Source organism: Lacerta agilis, chromosome 7 (assembly GCF_009819535.1).
Source record: "Lacerta agilis isolate rLacAgi1 chromosome 7, rLacAgi1.pri, whole genome shotgun sequence".
NCBI classification, from domain to species: domain Eukaryota; kingdom Metazoa; phylum Chordata; class Lepidosauria; order Squamata; family Lacertidae; genus Lacerta; species Lacerta agilis.
The window spans coordinates 56,985,990-57,008,583 of record NC_046318.1 but is presented as its reverse complement, the minus strand read 5'-3'; the positions used below and the strand labels follow the sequence as shown (position 1 = coordinate 57,008,583).

The window sequence follows — 22,594 nt, the reverse complement described above, 5'->3', positions numbered from 1 at the left end:
GTAACGCAGAATTGACTGGACTTAGGGAGCACAGAGCTTTGACAGAGCCAGTCAGGTACTCTATAAGAAAATGCTGAAAAGCCCATAGGATAATTCTGGCAGGTCACCACTTAATTCTCAACTCTGCAATAGCAGATCAGTGTTATGAAGGGCTTAAGAAGTTGTTGAGTGCTATGAGACACTCATACTCTGCTAACCAGCAGGGTGGGGGGGGGAGAGCAGTGCTGAAACCATGTACCTCAAAAAAATCTATTGGGTACCAATTTCTGGCCTGGAGGTAAGGACTTTAACAAAAAGTTAACCTAAGTGAGGAATCTAAACCTTCAGTATGTGTCAGGAATAGCCCAGCTACTTACGAGGAGAGGGAGAGAGGAAGCCCTGCTCAGGAGCAGGGCAGGGAGAGCTGCTCTTCAAAGGAAGAAAGCTCACGAACACTGCTGAAAGACCCAGCACAACCAGCCAGACAAGATCGGACAGAAGCTCACAGCTTCTGACACAGGCAAAGCGCAGGGGGGCTAGAGGACCCAGGAGACATCGTTTCAGGGTCCCGAAAATCTGGTGTTGGGCGGGGAGCCGAAGGAATGTACTTCTGGATTCTGATAGTGATTGAACGGTCATGTTTTTGACTATCTCCGCTTGTAAATAGCAATGCTTAATAAATAGCTTCAGTTTTCAAAGAGGCTCTGTTGTTACTCATGAGCAGTACTGGGGAAGATCCTGACAGTATGCATTTGGACAAGGGAAAAAATCTGAGAAGTTTCAGATACTGAACAGGATTTGGGCTTTTATTTGTCTCCCAGAGTTCTAACCCTTCACCCCATCAAACCAGGATATGAAGTAAGTCCTGAAGTAGGATTCCTGCTCATAAATTTCTGAAGAACATGGACGATGGCAGTGGCATTTTTCTGTTGGCAGCAGGGCACCCATGTAAGCATTGCCTCGGGTTTCCACCGCTTGAGGTGACTGCTTCACCCCAACCTCATGGGTGGGCTGGGCCCAATAGTCTTATTTAACTTCACTTCCTATAAACAGGTGCGTTATTCATAAAAGGTGTCTACTTGTAATATTACTCCCCAAAAACAAAAGTGAAAACTAAAAAAATCCATATTAAAGAGCTTTTTTTATTTTTGTTAGGATGAATGAGAATAATGCTGCATGGGAAAGGTGCTGTTGCTATGCATTGTACTGGCAGTGGACAGTGTGGATCTTGAACCTATTATTGTAAAACACTTTCAGTATTTATTCAGAAGTCACAAAATATGTATACTGCGGAATGAAGGCTGTATTAGGAGATTTTAAAACTTATTAATTTGATGGGGGGAACTAACTTAAGAGGAACTCTGATCAAAATTTGACTAACTCTGAAGTAAATTACAAGACAGGAAAAAATTATGTTTGGATTTTTGCCCCTAGATACGTAAATCCTGCCTATCAACATGCAGGTTTATGCTAATTTAAATAAATACACATTTGAACTCAGTGCCTTAGTCTGTAACCCCAGTCTACAAATATTTCCCAGCATATCAAAATCAGGATTTGAATCCAGAGTCATTAACTGTCTTTATAGCCCAGTCTTTACCATGATTATCTCACTATTTCAATGGGACTTGCTTTTAAGGATCACAGGCTAAACTAGATAAATTCAAGGAAGCAATATATTTTAGTGTATAGGCCCTCATTTTCCCATGACTGGACCTTTGCCTTAGTTGCTAAATGTTATCTCCTGACTTGCTTTTATGAAAGAAACTATTTCACACTGTGGTGAAAGTTCACGGAAAATCTATTATGTTGTAAAGATACCCAACTCATACTATTTGATAACACAGCGAGTTAATAAAGGTGGACTTGAGTTCAAATGCTCTGCCCTTGGCTAGTTTGTGGTGTACTTCAATTTCATATTTTTTTTATTAGTTAAATAATTTCCTGAATATCTAAAAGTGCTAAAAATAAACACTACAGTGTTACTTAAATGGTGTAATTTAAAGGTGTATATGTAAGTTATTACTTGAATAACACATTCCATTTTACTTTTCTTAGAAAATGTTCTAATATACAGCCGCAGAACTGACAGAAATGGATCTACCTACAAAAGTTTTGGCAACCAACACACCCATTCCTTTTGTCACAACAGCAGCAACAATTTATCCTCTTCCTTTTTACTTACTGTTTGAACTTTGAGGAAATCCTGTTAAGGAAGATGGACCATTCATTCCAGGCAGAAGAACTGGAGGAAGGCCAGGGAGTCCTGGGTAAGCTGCTGGCAAACCGATTCCATGAAGTGAGCTGCTCTCCATCATGCCTGGTTGCTGTACTGTTAAGCCTAGAACATCTGTAGCCTTCTTTATACGGTCCAATTCTTGCTGTGCCATCAGCTGTCTAACAGTTGTAGGAGCTAAGTAGTCTTTTTCCCGGTCCAGTTGGCTTCCCACAGCTTCTCGAACTTTTGAAATATGTTGTTTGGAAAAGATATGGTCTCTTACGGATAAACGTGCAGAATACTTCACCCCACATAGTGAACACTCTGGTCTTGAGCCATCAGTTGCATTCTGATTGATTATGAATGGCTTTCCTATGTTAATTTTGAACTTCTTCTCTTTTGCTCGAGCATTTTGAAACCAAACCTGAACCACACGTTTCGGCAGGCCAATCTCGTTCCCTAGCATTTCACATTCTTGCATGGTTGGAGTCCGATAGTCGCTAAAGCAAGCCTTCAAGACCTTAAGCTGCAGATTACTCATTTGTGTCCGAAATCGTTTGTGACCTGGCCGGTCACTGTTTTTAGATTTAAAAGGGTTGCTTGCTCCAAAGGGATTAGGTGAACTTGGATCAGCTATGCTTGATGTTTCACTGCGATCAGCATTATCATCAGGGTCATCAGTAATGTAAACACTTTGGTCAAGTTCACTATCTTTGTCACTGTAATGCATTGATGGGCTAGTCAGGGAGAATAGAAATTTGTCATCGCTGTTCTCCATATTAGGCATGTTTGTGTTTTTTGGCAAACTGTCATTCAGAACATTTTTTGGCTCTTTAGGAGAGGATGTGGATTTCATATCTCCTGAACTACCTGTCATACTTTCCATTTCATTGTTTCCTTCATCTCCTGTTGTGGCATCGCTGATTGCTGTGTTAATTGATGAAGTCTCATCAAAGTCAGTTTTATTCTGGTCATACCCACCATCAGCAGGAGCTGTGTTCAGATTCTCTATGTCTTCATTGCATTCTGCTTTGAAGGAAGAAGGGCTTAAAAGATTCTTCGGTGACATTTCTGCAGTTTTACTAACTGGAGTTGAGACAGTAGAAGCTAATTCATTTTCACTCGATAAATCAATCTTTGTTAATGATAACGATGGATAATCAAAAAACATGTATTTGTGTGGGCTCTCTCCTCCATCTTCATTGGCTATCAAAGGACTTGGTGGCAAACTATAACCTGCTTGTTTTCCTTCATTCCAGTGCCGAGAGCGAATATGACTTTCTAGAGCAGATTTTGCTTTAAACAGTGCTCGGCAAAAAGGACATCTTTTATGAGACTGAGCTGGACCTACAGCACGGAATTGTCCTTTTCTTTCTCGAGCTCTTGTATTCTGAAACCAGACTTGTACAACTCTCTTTTTTAGTCCTACTTCACGTGCGATGTGATCTAGCATTTTTCTGGTAGGATTGGAATCTAAAAGGTATTTTTCGTAGAGTATTTCCAGTTGCTCTGGAGTAATTGTAGTTCTCAATCGCTTATCCCGATGCTGGTCCTCACCACTGTTTCCCCCCTCTTTTTCACTACAGTTGTTATCTTCCTTATCATCCAGTTTTCGTTTAAGTGAGCCAGGAATTGAAGCAGCATGGTGAGCTGTATGAGCTGAGCTCACTTGGGGTGCCACCTGAGCTAAAGAACTGCTCAGCAATTGTCCAGTCATCAGAGGGTTATTTGGATCAAATATCATATAGGGCATATCCATAGGCCTTTCTAAAAACTGGGAATGAAGGAACTGATTTTGGGCTGCTAAGAAATGCATGTGCTGGTGCTCTTGCCAAAGTTCTATAGTGGGAAAGGCAACCGTACACTGGTCACATGGGTACTGTAGTAACTGAGGAGGTAGACTGTTCTGAAGAGGCGTCATTTGGATTGCTAAAGGGCTAGAGGGAACAGGGGTTGTCTGTGATGCAGAAGGTGGTCTGCCTCCTATTTGGGATTGTTTCTGTTGCTGTGTTTGAGAAGCTGAGGGCTGTGGATCAGAGGAGGTGGTTGGTGCAGGCTGCACTGATTTGTTGCCTTGGGAGGAAGCCTCCACTTGCTTAGGTATGGTATCATTTTGCTTTGGCTTTTCTGTTGACTCAGGTTTAGGAGAGGTTTTTCCAGGTTCAGGTTTGGGTGATGGCATCAAAGGAGTACTGGAACCTGATCCAGAGCTTACTGTTGTTAAAGCCATACCTTTTGATGAATCAGATGGGCCAGAAACTGTGCAATTCTTGTAAAGCATTTGATCTGTAGCATCCATTGAATCTTCGGTTTGACTTTCATCTTGTGCATCATCATCTTCATCTTTATAACACAGCTTTTTCTGATGTGTAATTAAGTCAAAGATCCTAGGAAAAACTACGCTACATTTTTTACATTGATATTGCATGTTGCTAGTCCGAATGTACCTCTCATTGGTGAGCTCCCTCTTCTCAGTATCTTTAGTTTCAGCTTGATTCTCATAACTTTTACGAGCCTTCTGTCGTGCATTTTGGAACCATACAACGATAACTCGAGTAGGTAGGTTAAGTACAGTTGAAAGTTGTTCAATTTCATCATCTTTTGGATAAGCATTTGTGTCAAAAAAATCCTGCAAGACTCTGAGCTGGTAGTCAGTAAATCTAGTTCTAGATGATCGCTTGCTAAACGCTGAATCAGATTTGTAATGCTCTAAAGAACTTGGCTGTGGTTCAATTCTTATATCTTCCAAAACTGTTATTGGAGGATTGCTAAAATTATATGGGGAATCCTTGTTTCTTTGTCGCTCCTTAAATAGGGTATTTCGAAACCAGTGTTTGATAACCTTTTGGGAAAGGCCAGATTTCTCAGCCATTTCTTGAATCTGTTCTTCACTTGGTGAATTATTAATATCAAAATATGCCCTCAATATTTTTAATTGGTCATCAGTGATTCTTGTACGTGGTCGCTTGAACTGAGAATGCCGTAGGAAATTTGGATCTAATCCTAACTGTTGCTGACAAAGCTGAGTAAGATCTGCAGACAACGCATCCATTGGTGGTAGCTGGAGGGCAAGTTGAGGAGGCAATCCTGGGTGTTGCACTGGCTGCATCATAATTGGAGGGAAAAGTGGAAGATCTAATGAAACTGGCAGCTGCACTGGTGGTGGTGCAGAAGGTGGTGGTGGAGGAGGAGGTGGTGGTGGCGGTGGCGGTGGAGGAGGCGGTGTTGGTGGTGGAGCCTGCAAAGGAGTAGGAGTAATGCTTTGAATCTTTCCAGAACTGGATGAAGAAGGTTGTGAAGAAGTCGGAGGTGGAGGCAGAGGTGGAGGAGGAGGTGGTGGTGGTTCTGGAGAAGATGGTGAAATAGGATAAAGCTTGTCATAAGCCTCCCTGTATTGACGGGCAAACTTTTCTAATGCACCATATGGAAAGAACTGTCCATGAACATGTTCTTGGTGGCTCTTTAATATTAGAATGTTGGAAAATAATTTACTGCATGCTGCACATTCCAATTTGTCAGTATTTTCGCAATCACCAGTTTTATTTTTTTTCTGTACTTTCTGTCTATTCTCATTATATTGAATAACCAGCTCAAAGCCAAAGTTTTCCAACAATGCCTTGGCTGCATTTCCTCTTGCCCCAGAAGCAATTCTAGGTGGTGGAATGGTTGGTTCAGAGGACTTCTGCTTCTTTATATCTTTGTTTTCTTTCAGTCCTTCGCTATCACTTGTGAATTCTTGCTTTGGTTTTTCTTGTTTCTCTGAAATCTCTTCCGATTCCTTATATGGTGGTGTATCCTTCATCATCTGGCACTCAGCACTTACTGCACTGTTCTGCTCTGTTTTCACTAACTTATTGGTTTGCTGTTGCTTTTGTGTCTGGATTGGAGGTGGCGTCGCTTGATACTGTTGTGCTTGCTGCTGTAGTATCTGTAGCTGCGTCTGACCGACATGGTGCTGAGTTTGCATCTGCTGCTTCAGGTCTTCTAGCAGTGAGCCTGCCATACCCGCCATGCCAGGCATACCAAATGCAGTAGAACCAGGCAAACCAAGATCAGGACTCAAACTGAATTCTGTCCCAGGAATATAGAATGGAAAAAGAAACTGTGGCTGCTGAAACTGCAATAGCGCCTCTGGCGTCATAGGAAAATGTGGCAAAAATGCTGGATTTAGGAACTGGGGTTGAAAGAAAGCTGCTTGCTGTTGCAATTCATGCTGGAGTTGCATCTGCAGTTGTGCTGGTGACTGGGGAGGATGATGTGTAGGCTGAGCAGAAACTAATTCAGAAACTTGCTTTTTATTTAATTCTTTGGCATCTATGTGGGTTTCCTTGCTGTTAACTGCTGGTAATATTGTAGGATCTACCATCCCCTGGCTGGGGCTATTAACATTTCCTGTTATGCTGTTTCCACTCATTGCATTACTACTTGGTTCTAATTTTGCAGCCCTTGCCTTAGTTTGATGAAGCACAGATCTCATATGAATTTCCAGTGTAGAACTTTGGCTATAAGAAACATTGCAAATGCTGCATTTGTAGGGTTTGTTGTCAGTGCTGCTGTTAGCTTCTTGAGGGACTGGACTGGATGCTTCCTGCAACACCTTTTTGAGTTTATGCAAATGAGACACTGAGTTATAATGAACCAAAAGAATGTTCTTTTGAGTGAAAGATTCTTTGCACACTGTACATTTATATGGGCGAGAAGGATCTAGAAATTTTTCCATAGTAAAATTTGGCCCTTTTCTAAAAGGTAAGGTCCGCTTTGGTTCTGAGCCCATTTCATCTGGAATGGAGCTACTATCACTTCCTACAGGACTTGCTTTACCTTCCTGGTCCATCTCATATTCTCTTTCTATATCCTGTTCTAGTGCATGTTCATCTTGTGCCATACTTTCGTTTTCTGCCCAGAGTTCACCATTTACAGGTAAAGATGCACACAACTGCTGAATTTCAGCTTCACTGAGTTCTGGGTGGCCTGCTTCCAAATGTTTTTTTAAAGCCTGGAATGTACGGAAGCTACGTTGGCAAAGGCTACACATAGTAGCAGCCCGAATAGCATGATACTGGGAATGTATTTGAAGCTTCTGCATAGTCTTAAAAGCCAAGCTACAATGGTTACAACGATATTTATAGACATGGCGATCAGAAACAGAAAGCTGCTGCCTCTTCTGCTGCTCATTCAACTGATCAGGCAGTGATTCGATGATCTTTGTATCTTTACTGTTGTTTTTGTTCCAATCTGGCATTTCAGTAGATTCTTTGAGTGGCTTCTGTTCCTCTGTTTTAATTTCCATTCCAGTTTTTGATTCTTCAAGCCCAGAGGTGTTCTTCTCATCTGGAGGACTTTCACCTGCTTAAAAAAAGGAAAGAAATTATATAGCTCCATAGCATTTGAATATATAATACATATTAAAAGAAAGAACTTCCAGAGGAGGAGGAGCCAGTATGTTGCAGCAATAACAACAAAGAGCCTTGTGGCACTGTAAAGGCTGTCTAATTTGTTATGGCATAAGGTTTTATGGCCCAGTGTTGACTTCATCACAGGCTTGTGATCCATGAAAGTACCACAAGACTCTTTGGCATCGAATGAAGGATGCACTAAAACACACACACACCCAAAACAAGGAGAATTTCGTTGCAATGAGTGACTATAGCTGTTATCAAAAGAAATATACATAGTTTACGAGCCTGAATTTTGGGCATAAGAACCCATCTAGAATTGAGTCATACCAATAAAAATCTAGTTCCAGTGTTCTTAATGTTGTTGTAAATAGATTCTTAAACACATTCCCCAAACACAGGACCAAGCTGTTTCTCTGAAACACAAGGGATATCCACCTGGAAACTTATTCATGTGACGCATGAACTCTACAACTGAATTAGAGTCCCCTTCATTACTCTTACAAAATTGATTTATGCAAAGTATCTGGAATTATCTCACTTCCCACCAAAGTGACCAGCACCACAAATGAGTCATGGTCTAAACCAGAGCCTCTCGGGCTTGCTGATCGGAAGATTGGCAGTTCGAATCCACGCAACGGGGTAAGCTCCCATTGCTCTGTCCCAGCTTCTGCCAACCTAGCAGTTCAAAAGCACACCAGTGCAGTTAGATAAACAGGTACCGCTGTGATGAGAAGGTAAACAAGCATTTCCATGTGCTTTGGCACTCATCACAGTCCTCCGTGAGCCAGTAGCAGTTTAGTCATGCTGGCCACGTGACCCAGAAAGTTGTCTGTGGACAAACACCGGCTGCCTCGGCTGGAAGTGAGATGAGCGCTGCACCCCATAGTCACCTTTGACTGGACTTAACCATCCGGGGTCCTTTACCATACAGTACATAGCTGCATGGACTAGGGGCATAGATTGGGTGGACTGGATGCAGCCTACAAGTCTTAAAATGTGTAACCCAGCCTAGATGTTGTATCTGTTAAAAGAAACATATGTACATATACTGTATGCTATAAAAGTGCTACGTTCATGAAACGTTGCTGAAGAAAATCAGGCCTTATTTTTCTTTGGTTTATATAGCAAGCATACCCCAAAAGGAGAGGTGATTTATTGACAAAAGACTGCAATGCTTGGCCTCTGCAGGCTTGGCTTTTTCTTGCAATACCTGAATATTTCCCAGATCCTTCAGCTGTCAGACTTGCAGAGGCATCACAGTCAGATTTCTCTGAAGCAGCTGCTGGCAGTAGCATACTATTAGGCATCACATCTGGTACAGGAACCTTTAAAAACAACAACACACACACAAAACTCAGGCATGATACTGTGCTCACCAAGAGAATTGCACTGTTTATCACATCATCATATATGGCCAACTGAAACAACCAACAGTTTGCTTAATCTCGGAATTAAGCTCACAGATGTAGCAGTGCAAATGGTGTGGATGCAGGATTACTAACTGAAATGTCCCCAACAAGACAGGTAAGGAGAGCTATTGAAAGGCCCACTTTCTGTTACACGTCAAAAATGTACTTTAAGCAGCTGCTGACAAAAGGCAAAACAAAATAACTACTTCTGAGAGTATTAGTACAATCCAGTTTGTACCAATTGGTATAATGGTCAAGTCTTGAAATTGGGAGGGACTCTTTTTGTTTTCAAATCAGGTGGCAACTTCTACTGATTTTGCTTAGGCATATATACCTCTGATATGGGGTTCCTGCTTTGCATTTAGGACCTTAAATCACAACTGATTATCTTCCAGCACATGCCAGACCTATAATCCTAAAGATGCTTTTACATAATACTTCACAACACATTAGAGCTTTTTTGTGATATCTGAGTCAGGTTTGATCATAATTAAGAAAGGAAAGAATATGGAAGACAGTGTGATTATAAATTCTAGGCAATGTAAGTTGCTGTTACAGGTTTTAAATAACACTACATAAAGCAGTAGCCACACAAATGCTTTTAGCCTTTTCTTTCCTGCCAACATATTACTATAACTTTTTAAAATTGCTCATATTTATTACCCCGTTTTTCGATCAAGATACTCTTTTGAAAATTACAATGAACTACAAGGCTAGGATCCTGTCCTATTACTAATAAAGATTTCATCTCCCCCATCCTGTATATAAAAACATTCTGGTACTTTTATCTGTTTCTTCACAATTTACCACTTCTCATAAAATTGCCAACAAACAGTAACGTCTTGTGTATTTAGCCCTCAGAACACTGTTTTACAGTAAATTAAGACTAAACATTCCCCTGTGGGGAAAGATAGTAGTAGAACCAGTTTAGGATGTGCTTGGAGGCACTGAGGTGAGTGCCTTGATCTTGAAAGGTTGTTTTTAATGAGTGCTTCAGATTCTTGTGTCTTTGAAAATTAGGGTTAAATGAATAGGCCAAAGGGATGTACTAAGTTATTGGCAGGACTACGAAGAAATCTCAGGAGCCCAGGTTCCAAGTCTCTAGCTCTATCTACAATGCCATAATATATTCAGCATCATTTACAGTCCATGTACTTGTCAAATGTGCATCAGCATTTTAAACACTTACTGTCATAAGCAGTTTCTCTACACAGTCAGGAGACACACTGTGCAAATGGGTCAAATGCAGCTGAAGATGCATTTTGTTGCTCAGGACATCTTGGCAGAGGGGACAGCAGATAACAGGCTGCATAGAATGCTGTGACAGGACGTGCATCTGGATACGATTTGGGTCCCTGCTATTGTAGTTACAATAAGGGCACTGGTAAAACTGAAAAACATCCAACAAAGATTCAGCCCATTAGACAAAGCTTGCTTAATGCCCTGAGCAAATCACCTGTCACTACAGTATTACTAGCCCTCTTTTCAAGATGGTGCATCTCCTTCTGTTGCCTGCCACCTACAGCATCTTCCATTAATTCCTCAATACCTTCAGCCTCTATTAATACCCAGAAACACAACTCACATGGGAGGACCACTGCCATGAAAAAAGGTGCAGGTTTAGAAGGAAGGAGGAGACATGACTAGTGGGGGGGGGAGATTTTGGCAGCAAAAGAAGAGTGTGGATACCATGTAAATGAACTCCTTAGCTTATACAGCTTTATAATTTTTATCTCATGACATCTGTTGTTTTATAACACAGTATCTATTGAGTGGCCAGTCAGGAATCATCTGGAAAGAAATAAAACACCCGTGGCTTAAAATATCAAATAATGGTAGCTTGGGTAAGTTTTGGACATGTTCTCTTTGGGATTCTGGATTTTTAAATTTTTTTCTTTGTAGGTCTCCAAGCATCCAAACAGCCATATATAGTGCTCTGGTAACTAATTCTGACATGAGGATTTGCTTCTTATAATAAATGTGGGCCCTTTTATCTTCTTGCAACACTGACAAGGTCAGGAAGATGAACTAGAGGGACAAGGTTTTCCAGCTGGTCTGAGTTGGCAGGACCAACACAGCACCTGATGAATTAGCATGACATATGAATTCACCCCTAAAATATTTATGACATAAGAAAAACAATGCTACAAGGCAGTAAGGATCTAACAATACACTTTACCTGTTCGTGACCAAACTTATTTTCCTCAGAAAGTTTGGACTTTTTGGGTGCGCCATCTTCTTCTTTAGCCGGAAGTAGTGGTTGTTCCCCCGCTGCAGTAATTACTTTTGGTTCCTTCTCTAGTGTGTTTATTCCTGCTTCCAAGACAACATGTAAAAATACATTATAAATAGCTAACAGATTGCTGTGACTGCAACCCCTTAGGGTGTCTTATTGCAATTTTAAATATTGCAGGGCTCCTTATTAAAGTTAAACCATTTTTGAAACTGAACAGGTACAAAGGTGACAGCACACTTATCTCTGAAGCAGAGCAGACTCTATAAATACATTAAAATGTACTCTTCTCTCTTGTTTAGATAACCTTATGTTGCTCTAAACAGTAATCAATAACTAGCTCTCTCTAGTATCAGTCTGAAATTTTATACCACATTAAGAGAAACAAGTTTCACCTTCAATTCTTCGCTCTTCATTTAATTTGCAATCATTTAAATATTATTTCCTCCTTTAAAATATTGAAAGAGCACAATCACTATGTTATTCAAATAAAACCACCACAGTTACAATATCTGATACCAAATTTAGTAACCCCTATGAAAACAGAAAGGTTATTGAACAGCTAAAAATTAATTGTACACAAAGATCAGTCTTCTTTGTTGCATTGAATGTTTACCTGATGATGTTTAAATGTTTCTACAATGCTTTTAAAAGCCATAATAGTATTATTGTTTTAAGATATTTTTAACAGTATGTATTAAATTATATATTTAATATTCAGTCCGAGCTACCTGCATAATACAGTGAGGATTGCACACATCAAAGAAAAGAGTGCAATTCTAATTTCCCAGTCCATAAGAAAATTCTTTCCAGTGTCAATTTGCCAGATAATCTCTTCTGCTAGGCTGGATATTACAACAGCATTGGGTAGGCATGTCACATACATCTCATGACAAACACAAAACCTCATTTACCAGCCATTCCAATCTCATCATAGCGTGGCATCATCTGACCTTTTTTCTGCTGTTTATTATGAGTATTTCTAATTTTAACTTTCAATTTTCACCATCTTCCAGTCAATTTGCAACTAAATTATTTCCAGGGTGAGGACACTATCACTGGACAACTGGGTGCAAATACATCTTGAAATGCAATGAAGCTAAACCATTGATTGCTATCAGACCCAACATAAATATATTGTCCAGGGGGTAATCTGACTGTATGTTGTGCATGAAGATTTATCTTGATTTTTAAAATCCACGTGGAGTTCATATAAATGAACAAATTGCACCTTGTTGTCTAATAACCTAGCTTTAATTTTAAAATAAGGTTATGGCCATTACTGAAACAAAAGCTTTAAAAAATATACTTGTATAAAATACAGTATCAGGAAAGCAGCACCTTGAGAGGATGACAAGAACGGCTATATAGTTACCTTTGAAAAATGAGGACATCATTTGAAAAATAAAAAATAAAACACTGTACTAATTAAGAAGACACATTATGAAAGGACCAAATTTTTTTGTGTAGGTGCTTTTTAAATATATGAATACAGTTTATGATAAATGCATTGAACGGATTTCTGTATTTCATCCCTATTGTTAAATTTAATTAAGAACAAGCTAGTATTGGTGGTAAAAGTATCTTCTCTGACATTTTTAACAGAATGACTGATTGATCAACATGAACACAATAGATTACATAGTAATAGCCAGGGCCTTGCCTTAGGTTTTTTATTTTAATTTGCAAGTTGCCTATGATAAGGAACTACATTATTTTAAGATCAAAAATATATGATTTCACAGTCATTCCAACTTTAAGTCATATTAACAAAATACTAAATATTTGCATTATTGGAATACTGTATTAAACACAGAAGCATGATAACTTCTTATTCATTTGTGGCAACACACCCCTGCACTTACTATAAATCAACAGGATGGCATTTTAAGTGACTTTTTTTTTTTTTAAAGGAAAGACATGAGAAAACAAGGAACCGAAATGTTTTGTAAAAGGTGAAAATCCACTCCATGCATTGGAAAGCTACACCAGTTGGTGTCTATTTTGGCTGTGATTTCTGGAAGATCTGCTCCTTGCCTTGCAGGCCTTTTCCCACCTAGCCCGGGAGGGTGGGGCCCTAACTGACTCCAGCTACAGAAGCTGAGGCTGGTGCAGAGGCCAGGGGCCTGCCTCTTGACTGCCTCTTAGTGCAAACCCAGGTCATCGAGCCTGAGCTCCCACAGCCATCACCCGCCATGAACCACCATTGGCAGGATTGGCAGTCTTAAGATACCGTATTTTTTCGTCTAAAAGATGTCCCCTTTTTGGGGAACTCCAATTTAAAAAAATGGGGGGGGGGACATCTATCCATGTATAAGACGCCCCTAAATTTTGGACATTTTTTGGGGGGGGGGACCTAGTCTTATACATGGAAAAATAAGGTAATATTTTTAGTCTCTTCCTAATTGTGCTGTTTTAAATGTTCACTTTATATCTGACTTCCCTGTTTAATGTTAAGATAATTGGGGGGAGGGGATTAACTTTGTTGCGTTAAATGTGCATTCCGAATTTACCTCCTTTGCAATGTTTTATTTCGAAATCTTTAACTGTGAATAAAAACAATTAAAGCATTTAAAAGACAACAGTAGCAAACTAAAAATTCAAGCAGATAAGAGATCATACCTTAAAAGCTGACTGAAATAAAAGCCAGCTAAAGATGGATAAAGGCAGAGCTTAGCTCTCGGAAGGTAGGTAGATTCTCTTTTTCTACCTACCTGACATCGCCTTATCTGATCTGACAGTCTGGGCAGATTAGGAACGTAGCAGTAGGAAAACTGGTATGCCATCACATTTTGAAGCCTCAACAATCAAAGCACTATGCTGGGCTCTTTCTAAATCTAATGCGGAGATTCCTGGAATGCACTTTGGAGTCCCACTTCAGAAGCCCTGCCTATCACCATTTTGGCCCAGCCTAGCTGTGTTTTTACCTGCTCGCATTGGACATCATATATGACATCACTGATGTGTAGGTGGAATGTGGTTTAGACAAAATGGCCTGGTTGGCCTAATTAGGCCTGCGCTGTCAACCCTCCCTGCTGTTTCCCAATGATAGCATTGGATAAGGGAATTTCCCGCAAAAAAAGGGAAAGGTTGACAGCTATGCAACTATCCCTAGTGCACACTGACCACTAGGGTTTCAGACATGAGTTTTCTTCTGTTGCAGATGCCAGGGATTGAATCTTTTGCATTCAAACCAGAGCTACAAACCTTTGTATGACAGCAGACACTTTCTGTGGCAATGCGGTTATAAGCCATTTAATACAATAATAGTCAATACTAGCACTTAAACATCAACCTCAGAAACAAATGGGCATCCAATACAGATGAAGTAAGATCGATCTATACACTCTGATCTTTTTAGTGCCATACAACAGCCTGGCAACATCAACTGAATTTTACAGACTGTTTTTGAGGGCAGCCCATAGAGAGCTTATTAACCCTGTAGGGAAGTGACAAGCCAGATCCACCTTCTCCAGGAAAGGCTGCAGGTGATGAATTAGCTGAAGTTAGTAACATACACTCATAGTGCCCACTCAAGTGACAGACTAGGAAGTACCCCAGGTTGCACAACCATTACTTCAAGGGAGCACTTATACCAGGAATTTAGCCCACTTAATTCTGTATTATTCTGAATATGTTTCTGTTTGTCCAGCCTATTCTCTCCTGAACCACTTCACACACTGGCTTGTCAGCGACACTGCCTCCCTGGGATTAGAAAATGAAAACAAGCAGAGTGATGACACTTCAACCTATACCTCCAGATGTCTCATCTCAGGGGTTAAAAAGCAATGTTAAAAAGCATGGGAAAGAAGCTGGAACACTGTTCCATGGGGTAAACTAGCAGTCTTCCAGCACCACATTGAGTCCCTCTTGGGAATAAGCAGAACCACTTCCAGAAAATTCAACCATCACACCCTACATAAACCAATCCTCCAGCCAAGTACAAACTCTAGCCAAGGACAAACACCAAGAGCAATCAAGGCAGTTTCTGTTTCAAAACCTGATTCAAAAGGATCTTACTATCAGCCTGGACCAGAGATGTCCCCACATACTTCAAACTTTAACCCAAAATGGTAGGTTTGATACTGGATGTGAGATGTTAGGATTGTTCAGATATAAATTTATTTCCCTAAACCCCCACAACTCACCCCCAAAAGATCTGAAACACTGCATCTTTCAAGGCTGCAAGCACCCTCAATCAGAGAGCCATTAACATATTTAGTGGCTAGCCTTAGTTCTTCAAATAACCTGGTCCACAACCTCTGGATGAAAAAGTTTAAATTACCAGATGGACCTCAAGTTACAACCATCTCTGATTCTAAGTGGTGTATAAGTCAGAAACCATGAAAGTGATTTTATTTGTGCAATAGTTAGCAAACAGGTCCCAGCAGCAATTCTTGCTGGCCATGGTAAGAAAGGCTTCTAACCATGTAGAACAGGTCTGCTGCACAACACTGAATAGATGCATATCGGGACTGTGACAGCAGCCATGTTGTTGATATTGTGTTGTTTATTATTAAATTAGTATAGTGCTCTCCATTTGTAGATCTCAGGGCAGCTCACAATATAAAATTACAAGATAAATACAAGATAAATACACACAAAATGCATTATAAAATGTATTATAAAATGTATTGTTGCAGTCTATATGGGTCAGAGAATGCCATCATTGAATTTCTGCATATCGCATTATACATTTTTTCCCAGAGAAATGCCTTTGAAGAAGCAGAAAAACTGTGCACAAAATAACTCTTTCAGAAATGTCTCAGAGTTGACATATCAATGTACCCCCTAAAACAAGAGCTATAATGTTAATCAAATCTATGATTTATACCAACTGAGAGTCAGTTCTGATAATTGATATAATATTGAAAGTTAAGTACTTCTGGAAAATTTTCACTACTAGACTCTCCTTTCATGCCATTCTGAACCAAAAACTTCATGCTGGATTCTCAGAATCATTTGTATTTGAAAAACAGACACATTTGGCACACTCAATGCCCTTGAACCATCACACGACACAAGATTAACAGTACTATGAACAACAATTCCTATACCTTATGTGTTCATATCTGTAGGAAGCTTGATTGATGTTGATGCTTTGATTTGACATCGTGTTTAAATGTTTCAATTCATATTTTTGAGTCTGGATTTGATAAGGCATTAAAATGCAGATATTTTTGGAAATGAAATGCTTAGTTATCATGTGAATACTCCCCATTGTCTTGTAAATTCTGAAAACCTATACAGTATATGTACCCCAACAGAAACATCACGACCACCACATCTATATCAGTATTGATAAGGACATAAGAAGGGCCTTCTGAATCAGACCAATGGCTCATCTAATGCACCATCCTGTTATCACAGTGGCCAACCAAATGCCTATACGAAACCTGCAAGCAGGACCCGAGCACAAGAACAGTCTTCCCCTACTCCCACTGTGGTTTACGGCAACTTGTATTCAGAAACATTACCGCCTCCAACTGTGGAGACACAGCATAGCAATTAACAGCCTTATAACCCATGAAATTATCCAATCCTCTTTTAAAGCCATCCAGGTTGGTGGCCATCACAGCCTCCTGTGAGAGTAAGTTCCATAGTTCTATGTGCTGCATGAAGTATTACTACCTTTTATGCTATGAATCTTCCAATATTCAGCTTCATTGGATGTCTACAAGTTCTATTGTTATGAGAGAGAGAGAGAGAATAATTCCTCTATTCACTTTCTCAATGCACAATTTCATAAACTTTAACAACTCTACAATATTCTTTTTAAAGTGAGACAACCAGAACTGTACACTACACAGTATAATGGCACTATATTAACAGTTTATTTTCAATTTATTTCTTAATGATTCCTAGCATGGAATTTGCCTTTCTCACAACTGCCACACACTGGGTCAACTTCTTCATAGAGCTTTCCATTATGGCTCCAGTATTTCATTCTAGGTCAGTTCAGCTTCCAAAAGCATACAAGTGAAATTAATACATTTTGCCCCAACATGCATCACTTTATATTTGCTACATTGAATTACACCTGCCATTCTACTGCCTATTCAAGAAGTTTGGAGAGATCCTTTTAGAACTCTTCAAAATCACTTATTGTTTTAACGACACAGAACAAAAGTATCATCAGAAAACCTGGTCACCTCACTGCTCACCGCTAACTCTAAATTGTTTATGAACACATTAGAAAGCACAGGTCCCACTATCAATCCTTGGGGGACTCTACTTTCTACCTTGTGAAAAGCTTTTTGAAAGTCCAAGTATACAATGTTAACTGGATCACTTCTATCTATATGCTTGTTGATAGTATAAAAAAGCTAATAGGTTTGTGACACATGACTTGCCCTTGCAGAAGCCAGGCTGGTTCTGCTTCAGCAAGGCTTGTTATTCTGTTTGTTATCTTATCCTTCACAATAATTTCCACCTGTTTTCTGGGATCACAAATACGAATACAGTATACCAAAGCATACACCTGCTACCTCTACCACATTGGGATATCAAATACAGTACAGTGGTACCTTGGTTTGCATATGTCTTGGTTTGCATACGTTTTGGATTATAAACACGTCAAACCCGGAAGTGCATGTCCCGGTTTGCAACCTTTTTTTGGATTACAACCCATTTTTGGGGATTATGAACAATTTTTGGGGGGGAGGCCCCATTGGCGAAAGTGCGCCTTGGGTTACAACCTGTTTTGGTTTATAAACGGAGCTCCGGAACGGATTATGGTTGTAAACCAAGGTACTACTGTACTACTTTTAGAACTGCTATTCATTCATACTATTGTTTAACCACAGTTTGTTTCCTTCTATATAGCTAAATTGATAAGTGTTTACTTCTACGGGGTGATTCCCATAGTAGATGGCCTGTCAGTACATTTTTCATCATAATACATGCAACAGGAAACAAATCTTCAGTTCCATTTTTGACATGTGTCTTGGTAATAAAAATTACTTAAGTATAAAAATTAAATCTAAGAAAAACAAGACAAGCTTTACTAGTACAGTGGTACCACAGGTTACGTACCGGTACTTAATTCGTTCCGGGTTACAGTATGTAACCCGAAAAGGACGTAACCCGAACAATTCGTTAGACCGAAAAACCCAAAAAATCTGAAAAACCCCGCAAAAAACGCTCTGCGCATGCGCAAATTGTGCGCATGTCGGGTTGCGCTTCCGGCTTAGCGGAGTTCGTAACCTGAAAAGTACGCAACCTGAAGCGTACGTAACCCGAGGTACCACTGTACAGTATGCACAGGAACACACTAGTGTTCTTTCAAGGTTTCAGCACCTTAGCAAGATAAATTTAGATCAGTACTTATGTTCTCAAATGAGAGGTACAAATACCTGTGCTATTAATATGATACACTCAGCCATGGAAACTTTTTGCCCACATTCCAGATTTGTTATGACTATTCAGTGATGCAGGAAAACCATTTCAAAATTATTATTTCAAATGTCTGAGGTTTGAGCTCTGCAAATTAAAATTCTAGAACTAAAGGCAGGTAAACCCTGTCTTCCATTAAGCCCCTGTTAAAATTAGAAAGGGGGAGGAATCCCCTAGATAAATAACAAATATTTCTATACCTGATTGAAAGTGCTAGCTCTTTTTTTATCATGGAGCAAGAGACAGGGGCATCTGTGTCTGGAAAGAGTGGCAAGAGCAAGTAATTCTAGCTAGAAAAAAATAGCTGTTACCTTTTCATTTTTTAAATGTTAGAAGTCAGATGCATAATATTAGCAACACTTCATATCCAAACAAAAATGTGTAAAAACAGATATAAAACAGAGAACAAATTAACTGTATTTTAGCTGGGGTCACTGGAATGCTCTGCCTCTTAATCTATATCCATGAGAACCAATGCAGTACACAGACTAGGTCTAGTAAGTTCTCTGTGTGGTGAATTTGGTATTTTAACAAGTTTCCCGTGAAGGAAGAGAGCCAAAGTTAAACCTTTGCACAACTAGCAGTTGCCAAAACAGCAGCAGTTTAAAGGGGTATGGTTTGATTTATGTGACACTTGTACTATTCATTGAACTGTCAATGCATTATTTAATAAGGAGATTTGGAAAAGTATAAATAATATCACCTCTGCATCTTAAAGACAGTTGATAAGACAACTGCTGATCTAAATTACTGTGTATCAAACACTTACGTCTGCTGTATGTTCCACATGTGGAAGCTACTCAAAATGCCTCCATGTTATATGTTTAATTAACATTGTGGGGCATAAATGCTAGTATTCGGCTTAATGTGACAATGCCCCATTTATATTTAAGTCAAAAATTCTGGCTCAAAAAGCCATCATATGCTCACATGATGTGCACTTGCTTGCATTTCCTTCCCTGCCACTTTGCCCCGCCCACAGAATATGTGAGAAAAGAAACCAGGATTCAGCACTATGGTATCTGAAAACGTGTGCATTAACACGGAAGCTCATACCAAGAAGAAACTTAGTTGGTCTCTAAGGTGCTACTGGAAGGATTTTTTTATTTTTTATTTTGTCAGCACTATGGTTACGGCTTCAAAACAAGCCAGGATATGGTTTAAAGCTGTCTTAACAATTTGGATTTTTTTTTTTTTTAAGCCAGGGTTCACACATTATGGAAATGTATGGTTAATTCCTGAATCCTGGTTCATTTTGCCACATGTGAAAGGTGAAGAAAAGTATCTGGAAAGGGGCTGTCCGCAGGTGCAAGTTGTTTGACACTGAGCGAAGAGATTTGGTTTAGTTTCATGTGAGAATGCTGCCATTGTGATTCAGTTTCGTAGTGAAGAATGTGTCACATGAACATCAGCTGTTACCAAAACTGTGCAGCACTGGGATGAGCAAATTCTATGTCATTGATTGATTCATAAGGTGACCAGAATATTATGCTACACTGCATGGTCCATGCCCACATGAGGGTTTAATATATGAAGTAGTCCTCATATGGAACACAATGCCCATGTATGATCATCCTTGTTACCTATTTTTCTATGACAAATTATTTCTCACCCTATGTCTGATATGACTACTTATCAAACTTTTCTACATTTTTGCACAAGTACTGAAACAGAAAACTGATCCATTTAAATCCAAAGCAGGACTGAATTAAAAATAAGCATTTAAGGCTGCAGTCTTATGCATGCCTAGCAAAGAGAAAAGTTCTACTTAATATAGTGGGTTTTATGAGTAAACGTGTATGAGAGAGCGCTGTAATAGCAGAATAGTCAGGTGTAGGGATTCGCAACATTTTTTTAAAAAAAAAAGCTATGAAAAAGGTTATGTTGATAAGTGTGGAAATTCAGTACATTGTGTGCACAAATACAGAAAAGTACCAAAAAAAACCTTATTTATAGTGAATTTGATTTAAAATGTATATTTTAGAACTTCTGACATATTAGTCAAATCCAAAATAATTCTAAAATTATAAAAGCTAGTACAGTAGTGTTTCTAATTAGAGTAGAATTAATTGATAACTTTTATTACAATAATGAAGGTGAATTTCCATTGCTTCTTGTGTTTACTACTTTATTAAACAGTGTTCCCCTTAGCCATGTCAGAAACATATTACATTTTCAATGCAAATGTATTAATCTGGGTAAATTCCGTATTAATTCTTACACTGCGTTGAGATGTAATTTGGATTATAATTAATCTAAAGTGGCACTAGATTTAAATGACAATATAAATGAGGCATTAGGAGGCTCTTGCCTTCTGAATGAATATTCAGCAAACATAGCTTGATTATTGCCAAGTCTCTTTTTGAAAGCCTCAGTTTGAGATAAGGAAGGCAAGGCAGAACAACAGTTTACAGAACTGTTTGGGCACTAAACATGTTAATCCTTCCTTTTCTAATAGATTTGATGCTAAAGAGTGGTGATAGTATTTTTCTGTCTAACTTGTTAAAGCTGTGATTAACATATTGGTTTTCATGGGACTTCTTTGGCAAGATTTTCAACACTTAATTCAGGAGAAGAAAGCCTAAATTAACATTCAATTATACACAAGCAGTTATGTGGTCATTATGCATAGTAGTTAGCTGTGCTGAGAATTAAGCCTTTTGAATGAATGCCTGATAATGCAGAATTAGTTTAGAGAGGTCTATCAAAGAATTCAAAAGGTGAGATTGAGAATTTGAAATACGAACGATTTTCAAGCTAAAACCATCTTACACTGTTTTTTGGTTGCCATTCTTCAGCAAACACTCCAGCTCTGGTTGGTCCTAATTAAACCTGGTCCATCCAAGAGTATAATTCTCATGGAATCTTAGAAATTTCCCTACACTCTTTCTACTGACAACCACCATTTTTGCCTATTAGCCCTTTAACATCATGGCTTATTCTAAGTTCTGAGGTCTTTACAGTAGATAAACTAGGTGCATAAGATCTCTGAAAGATATTATAAGGCTTTTTTGATGAAGCACATGGAAAAAGTTTCACAAGTGGCTTTGCCTATTTTTTTCATGACTCTTCCGTGTGGACTTAGTAATGAGCCTGAGCAGAAAGTTCTTCTGTCCATTACCTCTCTCAGAGAATGTATTTCAAGAAAGGGATAAGCATACTTAAAAAGAAGCCTACAAACATAGGGTTGCTATAGACAGGTCTTCTTCAGTCCCTGGATTTCAAAAGATAAATAAACTCAGTGCAATGTAGGTTTCTCAATGGTAATAGAGACTGGCCATAACATATTGAAAACCAAATGCAAAATGAGCTTTATTCCTTAAATAAATATGGCATAAAGACCCATCAGTATCTTCACTATGTTTTAAACAATATTTTAGGAGTACCTTAAGAAATATCGGCCAATTCAGTTTTTACTAAACTTGCATGTAAAATGGTATTTTCTGTATAACTAAACGTCTTTATGGTGAATACAAGCACTTTTATATGCTGCTGTCATTGGAATACAAGGGAAAGATATATGACTACCTGAAACTAATAGGCTTCAACCTGTTTCAGCACTTCTTCTGCTTCAATGAATCCAGCATAATGTAACTAGGAATAGCGTGCAGCAGAAGTAGCCAATGTAATATTCATTGTGACCATAGATTTCCATCTCATACATAAAAAGCATGGATGAAGTCACATATTTGCCAAATCAAACACAGAAAAAGCCTTGTGTATCCATGCCAGATGCTGGCCTTGGGTTTGTTTGCGCACAAGTAAATGTCATGACATAAGAGTTTTGTTTTCAAAGACAGTAGCTTTCATTACTGGGCTTTGTATATTCCCAGAGATCAATATTACCCAACTCATAATCCGTTTTCAATGATATTTCCTCTTTCTTAGGCTGAATCATCTGTAAACTTTTTCACTGGATTTTCTGTATTCCCCCTCCCCCCAATTAAATACTAGATAAATG

The 22,594-nt window shown here is 39.1% G+C and overlaps 1 protein-coding gene across 12 annotated transcripts in view; it reads right to left on the bottom strand.

The window, feature by feature from the left end:
* Positions 1-22,594, bottom strand: part of ZFHX4 (zinc finger homeobox 4) — a 179,885-nt gene that overhangs the window by 10,571 nt on the left and 146,720 nt on the right. For 10 of the 12 annotated variants that reach the window (XM_033155461.1, XM_033155459.1, XM_033155450.1 and 7 more), the window contains exons 6-9: positions 11,185-11,321; positions 10,195-10,395; positions 8,807-8,921; positions 2,165-7,543 (exon numbers count right to left, since the gene is read on the bottom strand). In XM_033155461.1, the coding sequence (XP_033011352.1) occupies positions 2,165-7,543; positions 8,807-8,921; positions 10,195-10,395; positions 11,185-11,321 (5,832 nt within the window). The remainder of the gene's footprint in view (positions 1-2,164; positions 7,544-8,806; positions 8,922-10,194; positions 10,396-11,184; positions 11,322-22,594) is intronic. The other 2 variants (XM_033155460.1, XM_033155462.1) reach the window with 1 other exon arrangement.